Genomic DNA, 7861 nt, shown 5'->3' with positions numbered 1-7861 from the left:
ATGGCTCCGCCTGAACATCTGAATGTGCCGCGGTCAGGGTCACGTTCAAGTGACCTTTAGATGAACCAATCAGAGGCGCGCTGGCAAAAGTTTGCCAGCGAATCAGAATATCATGCTTGATAGATAAACAGCGAGGGGTATCGAACAGATTAGTTTTCCAAAACAAAAATGGCAGCGGGAACTGACGTTTCTACGACGCCAAGGAAAACGTACCCATTGGGTAATAATTGCGTAGGCAACACCACCGTACAGTCTTTCTTCTCTAATAAAGCTTTGAATATCTTTTTCTGTTCGGGTTTCAGACGATCAATCTCAAATAACTTCAGAACTTTCGCATCATTCTCATCAATGTCCGACATATTTGTTACAACTCCGAGCGCCCTTTTGAAAGAGGGTCTCTGATTGGTCAAAATTTAATGAGTATTTATAAATATAAAGGTGACCTGAACGTGACCCTGACCGCAGCACACTCAGATATTAAGGCGTAGTACGAAGTTAACGAAGCCATGTAACATATGATTTTAATCAGATTGCAATAAAAGATCCCTTACATAGGCCTGCAGTCCTCCTGTTTTGCTAGCCTCGTATGCTGCAAATCGTAGCTCCTCAGCCGACATATCTGTGAATTCTGTAAGGATAGAGACGGACCATCTCAACAGCAGTACAACATTTACTTAAAACACAGAAAAAGAGATACTTTTTTTCTCTCCCATAACCTCCCTATGTTTCCCACCCCTGTAGCATTGGAGGATCATACATGCACAGGGTTGTTTAGTATTCCCAGTTACCCACAACCTACACATCACTTCATTGGACAGTCTTTCAATCACAACATCATGTATGTAATCACATATTTTCAAAAGAAACATGAAGTATTCTACATATGATACGACCATTGTGGGAGAAAAGTTTACTCCAGTTTTCTCTTACATTAAACCCCTCCAAGCATTTCCACAAGAGTGATTAATATAAGTTGAAATCTTGTTTCATAATTGTTGTAAAAAATAAAGTTTACATACCATCCCATAATACTCACCTTGAACCCTATCCCATAATACTCACCTTGAAACCTATCCCATAATACTCACCTTGAACACATGGCCCTCCCCATCCCACAATATTCACCTTGAACACATGGTCCCTCGGGGGCCTCCTATCCCATAATACTCACCTGGAACACATGGCCCGTTCCATCCCATATTACTCACATAGAACACATACCCCCTTCCATCCCATAATACTCACCTGGAACACATGGCCCCTCCCATCCCATAATACTCACCTGGAACACATGGCCCCTCCCATCCCATAATACTCACCTGGAACACATGGCCCCTCTTTCTCGAATGCGATACAAGAAAATGGCCACATCTTGCTATCCTCCCAGGTCTTTACTTCCCCGACCATGCTATTTCTGTTTAGTAATAAAATCACAGATCAATAAAAATAAATTGACCACATAGTTTATGCATGATTTCTTTTTTATAACAACATTATAATGTGTAAGTACTTCTATCTTTCCCAAAATATCCTTTTTTTGCAGAGCAAGATACATTCGTATAGCTGTGATTTAATGATGATGTAGCCACTGGTCATAACAAATTCATGTCACTGAGTTATCGAATCTCCCATAACTACAGCACAAATAGGCCTGTATATTTCATCTGGGCTGCATTTCTGTGACCTTCAAAGTATGATAAAATCAAATTGATTTATTTGAACTTCATAGCCCTCCACTCATGCATGCAACATAATTCCATGATCCTTTAGGCCTGTTGGTGATTCATAGAAATTCATTTTAAAAGTATTCATACATTTGACCCTCTGATGGGTCAAGGTGATTTATGTGAATGAAAAAATAAAAAAATTACTATCCCTATATTCCAGCATGTTTCATGTACCTGACAAATATGACTCTAAAAAGTGTATAGATAGACAAAATATCATCCACTTTACACGAACATATCAATCATATGAAAACAACTAATAACCTGAACTACAGGTAGCACTCACATGACATCTGATGGGGAGGATTGAGGCGTGGTTTGTTGTGGGTTCTGTTGACGTTTGTCCCATTTGTATTTGTTTCCTCCCCCACCTCCTCCTCCGCCTCCTCCGCCTCCTCCTCCTCCTCCTCCACCTCCTCTTCCACCTCCAAACAATTGACGCTGAGCAGAGTATGCATATCCTGAAATAAAGAGTTAGGATATGGGGATGATATATTGATATAAATTAGATGACAGAATTTTTACCAACATCCTCATTAATATTGGCCGAGTCCTGGTCATGTGGAGGTCGGTGATCAGTGACATTAACTCAGTGTTTCTAATTTTAGAAACATAAGGTTAAAATTCTCTTTATGATTTGTCACTTCAATTGTAACCACTGAATGTTTTCTGGAAAATGTATTTACTTTTCTTTTGATGATTTAAATTATGTTCCAATTAAATTTTCAAATGTTAAAAATATCATAATTTCATATCTAATACAAGAGGCCCAGACGGCCTGTATCGCTCACCTGAATATGTTTAAAATAATTGGTATGAAGTAAAGATATAACACTCCATGGTAGGTGCTGTAAGTACATATGAAATTTCAGAAAGATCCATCCAGTACTTGAGATATAGCGAGAACAAACTTCAAACAGAGCCCAACCCCTATCCCCCTAGGGAGATCATACCCACCGTTTATACAAAATTGGTTCCCCTTCACCCAAGGATGCTTCACACTAAATATGGAACAAATCCTTTCATTCCTACAGAGAAGAAGAAGGATTTGAAAGAATTTGCTATATTCCCCTATTGGGCCCCGCCCCTCAGCCCCCAGGGGATCCACACTCACCGTTTATACAAAATTGAGTCCCGTTGGCCTAAGCATGCTCCAGACCAAATTTAGTCAAAATCTACTCGGCTGTTCAGGACTAGTAGTGTTTTAAAGGAAAAGTTGACGGACAGACTACAGACGCTGCGGTATGGCATAAGCTCACCATGGTCCTTAGGACCAGGTGAGCTAATAACAATTAAGGACTTTTATTTTGGTGACTATGTGGTAACATGTACCTGAAAATGTGATATTGGCCTCAACTTTGTCTCGGTCAATATCTCTTTCTCAGGTTCACATAACCACATATTCATCTCAACAAAAGTCATTATATAAACTGATAAATATTGCACATTTCAATTTCAGAGTGTATTTGCAAAACAATTAATCTTTTGGATTCTGAGATAAAACACATCACAGTACTTGTAAGAAAAAGCCACTATCTCTAGTGGAGTTTCTTGGAAAGACCTGGACGTGTACAAAGAACAGACAAGAATGGTTACTAAGCTATAGACATGGTCTGTTGTACCTCGGATCAGGAAGTTATATACCTAGAGTTCTGCAACATGTGAGTATGCACAGAATATCTAGACATCATTAGTGTGCAAACATCTATATGGATAATTCAGGCACATAAGACTATAAGTAAGGGTGTCACAATACGCCAAGAGTGTATCACAATATATTGCAATACAGAATGAATATATTGCGATACGTATCCGATTATATTGTCATAGAAAAGATGTGCTCGATTTTATGATAAGTTGTTGTCAGAATGTTATCAAACTTAATCATATTTAATATGGATCACGTAGATTTAAGATTTTTGTCAAACCAACCATCAATTACAAAATTGGAACTAATTCTCACCACTATTAAAAGCCTGTTTTATGCGTATTGGCATATCTGTTAGAATTTGTAGTAAGTTGCAAAGTTAAATTACCAAGCAGAATGAGATACATAAAAATCAGCTTTTAAAAAAATGTTGCAATACAGCTATATTTCATCTCTGTATTGTGGTACAATACGATATATATCCGTGTTTTGCGATATACCTGTTTTGCGATATATTGTGACAGTCCTATCTATGAGCAACCTGTATGTTAAAATTGGGTGTCAGTGATTAAGTCTGTTTATCTGTGGCTCATCCAGATCTACATATATAAAAATGTCAAAAGTTTGGATAATTTGGAAAATCACTATATCTGTCGATGATAATCACTAGCTTTTGGATGAGCATCTTCCGCTACATCAATCCTTCAAACTTTAGATGGATCAGTTAAGCCTCCAAATAACAAACATACAAAAAACGGTTCAACCAACCCTTGTTTTAAGTGTAAATTTGGCAACGTAATACAGGTTGGTAGGTTTTCCAGCGATGTGGTATAACACTTGGCCTTGCTCTACAGTAAAGCAAAATCAACGGTGTTTAGTTGCTAGTGCCGAATTTAATGTTTTGTTTGGTGGCAGTGCTGTGACCTTAGGGTAAAAATGTCGGGAATCCGAGTCATTTCGCCCTAGATCCTGTTTGCACCATCGTTCGTTTCACCCTAAATCCACTTTGCCCAAGATTGTTTCGCCCTAATATAAATATATATTTTTAAGTTATAAATATATCCATTGAAAAGCGAATTGTGTTACAGCCAAAGTAAATGAAGGGAAAATACTGTCTAACTGTAGCTTTTCCAGTGATCTGGTATGACCCTGGGACTTGGGCAATTGTTAAGCAACATCTGGCAATAGGTGTGGACAGAATATTAATGTGCCTGCTCGCAAAATGTGCAACAGGACTGGGCCAGATGACTGCAAGTAAGTCCCGGTTAAATCATATGTGATATATATATATATTAATTCTCATCAAGGCTCTTTGTATAACTATCCACACATCTAAACCACTATAATTAACATTAAGATATTCCAAGTCAATCATCTGGTATATAAATATGTAAAAATATGAATAGTCTTTCCTGCAAAAATAGAAGCATTAATGCATTAGGGAATGAAAGACTCCTTCATTTTCTTACATATTTATTTACCAGATACATGCATATGTGATGAATGCACGATTTACCCTGTTATTGCCGCAATGAAATTACACTAACCACGATCTAAATGACATGTCTCCCGTACCGATCGATGTTCCTTTGATGTAAGCCCCAGTCACACTGTCACGTATACCACTGTCGTTCCTGGTTCTATATAACGTGGCAAACTGTCTCTCCAATTTTGGCCCCAAATGAAATACTGCCTTACGTAACTGTAGCTTTTCCAGTGATCTGGTATGACCCTGGGACTTGGGCAATTGTTAAGCAACATCTACAGCGTCGTTAGGGTTTTACTATAGTATATCAAGGTGTCACTACAATGACACTACGGTAGATGCCGATACTACTATGATACCACTACGGACGAACACGATAGGCCACGATACATCCAGGTTCCACAACAGTACCATCACAGACTGTCAAGGTTATGACTATGATATGTCCCAGGTTTCCAAGGTTATGACTACGATATGTCCCAGGTTTCCAAGGTATGACTATGATATGTCCCAGGTTTCCAAGGTTATGACTACGATATATGTCCCAGGTTTCCAAGGTTATGACTACGATATGTCCCAGGTTTCCAAGTTATGACTATGATATGTCCCCGGTTTCCAAGGTATGACTACGATATGTCCCCGGTTTCCAAGGTTATGCTACGGCCCACCAAGGTGGCGCTACATCATCACCGTGTCACTGCAGTAAAGCTACGGTTTGTCACATGACGCCTCAGTGGTTATATATATTGGGACAAATTTTCTAACTCCAAATCAGTTTTCTTTCACTGAACAAACAAGAAGCAAGTCTCAATCTACTTTAAGACCCTCATTATTCTTTGTAGCTGAATAACTTGGACCATCACCATGTAGTTTGCAACTTGCTGCATGTTGAATTCTAGAAGCCAGTTCATTAGCTAAAGTTTGTTTCTGTGGTTGTTAATGACAAAGTCTATGATGTGACCATTTCCAAAACTTAAGTACCAAGTCAGTCTTGACAGAGTTGGAGCAGATTTTGTTCCCAATTTATAGCACCCTGACTCGGTACCGTAACAAACCTTATTCCTGCCGTCACTGCCGTACAGCAAACATAGCACAACCGTGATATAGATGTAGTGTAACCGTGTCACACCTCAAAATCCTGGAGCAACCATGAATTGTCATAGTATCACCTTAATGAAATTGTAGTAGAAAGGACACATATACCTTGTCAGACGATCGACCATCGTACCGGAATCGGCGGTGGTTGTAATGACACTGTATAGTACTGCCGTGTCGAGGCTATCTAGTGCTGCCGTGAGTCAGCATGACTCCTAATAAACACTATGGTCACCCACGGAAGCCTGCACCATGATTCTATGGGAATCCTACGGAAAGGCTGGTGGAGTACTAACTCGTGAACCTACGGTTTTCAAAATAACGTGGCTCGTCGAGCTACGGATGACCGTGGTGGTTTTAAACAGTTTAAAACTACTGTAGCGACCTACAGATCACCAAAGATGTATATACAACCTGTACATCTCTGGAATCACCCAGGATCAACACAGATTACCCTGGCTGGCTTCAATTTGGACTCGCTACAGATACCCAGGGTTGACCCAGGTAAGTTATACACAACCGTAGCTCAACGGGGCTATATACCGGCACAGTTAGTACTAATACCAATACACGGCCTCCACTGCCCCAGCCTGACGATGCAGTATATAACAAATCTCTCGTCGTCAGAAAGCTACGTTATTGCAGCTTATACATCACAGTGTGACTGGGGCTTTCGGCAAGAACCACGTGACAAAAGACATTTTGGAGTAAAATCGCGAAATGAGCCTGGTTCGTAAAATCACAGGAGTTTGACGTTGTATCAATAAGACAGCACAGTCTAGTCTAAAAAGCACTCCCTTATGGACATATAACGACAAGCCCTTGTGGTCAAAGGCGAGCACCTTTTAATCTGACAAAATAATCGGTAATATAGATGATCCATTATATTTGGCACAATAACGATGTATCCTACCTTGACTGTCACCACTCGGATGTTCGTAGTGACACTTGTTGCCATACCGACAATTTCCTTGCATAAAATATTTACAAATAGTCATTTTGTTTGCGTTTTAGTTTCAAACAGAAAGTAAACTTTGTTACAGGAAGCAATATCCGTTGTCTAAATTCAGAGCATTTCACGGTGAGTGGAGATCCGGATTCTTAAATCGATGTACAACAAGTTAAAACCCAAAGGTATGGAAAGATGTCTTTCCGCTTGATGAGGGCACTCAAAAATGGATCAGCCTATATATATTTAATGATTTGACTGAGATGTGCAGATAATTATAACACCTTCTGTAGGCTGTTGCCACGGACTTAGCAGGATAGCAAATTGCAATCTAATCGTGCTGTTATATATATGTATGCATGTATATTTGTTATTATATATATGTTTGATATTATATGTATCTATGATATTGTTTGTATGCATGCTATGATTTTCTATGCTATGCCTAGTATGTATGCTTAGTATGTATGTATTTGCTATAACTTATGCATGCAATTATATGTATGTATGTATGCTATTATATGTATGTATGCTATTATATGTATGTATGCTATACCATATATGCATGTATGCTGTTATATGTATGCATGTATATTGTTATATTTATGTATGTATGCTGTTACATGTATGCTTTTATGTGTATGTATGTATGCTGCTATATGTATGTATGCTGTTATATGTATACATGTAGCTATTGTATGTCTGTATGCTGTTATATGTTCAATGCTATTATATGTAAGCATGTATGATGATATATGTATGCATGTATATTTGCTATTATATATATGTATGATATTATATGTATCTATGATATTGTTTGTATGCATGCTATGCTTTTCTATGCTATGACTAGTATGTATGTATTTGCTATAACTTATTAGCATGTATACTGTTAAAAGTATGCACGTAATTATATGTATGTATATATGCTATTATATGTATAAATGCTATAATAT

The 7861-nt window shown here is 38.4% G+C and overlaps 1 protein-coding gene across 1 annotated transcript in view; it reads right to left on the bottom strand.

Annotated features, from left to right (window-relative positions):
- The window catches only part of LOC110441081 (nucleoporin-like protein 2), a gene marked incomplete at its 3' end in the record, with an annotated part of 10291 nt that extends 3181 nt beyond the window's left edge, over positions 1 to 7110 (bottom strand). The window contains exons 1-4 of the mRNA XM_021484182.1: positions 6870 to 7110; positions 2014 to 2188; positions 1320 to 1414; positions 552 to 628 (exon numbers count right to left, since the gene is read on the bottom strand). Coding sequence (XP_021339857.1) covers positions 552 to 628; positions 1320 to 1414; positions 2014 to 2188; positions 6870 to 6954 — 432 coding nt within the window. The remainder of the gene's footprint in view (positions 1 to 551; positions 629 to 1319; positions 1415 to 2013; positions 2189 to 6869) is intronic.
- Positions 7111 to 7861: the final 751 nt, after the last annotated feature.

The sequence above is a fragment of the Mizuhopecten yessoensis genome, unplaced genomic scaffold (assembly GCF_002113885.1).
Source record: "Mizuhopecten yessoensis strain PY_sf001 unplaced genomic scaffold, ASM211388v2 scaffold715365, whole genome shotgun sequence".
Taxonomy (NCBI): Eukaryota; Metazoa; Mollusca; class Bivalvia; order Pectinida; family Pectinidae; genus Mizuhopecten; species Mizuhopecten yessoensis.
Note: the sequence above shows the minus strand (reverse complement) of the source record. Positions and strands in the feature narration are given on the sequence as shown.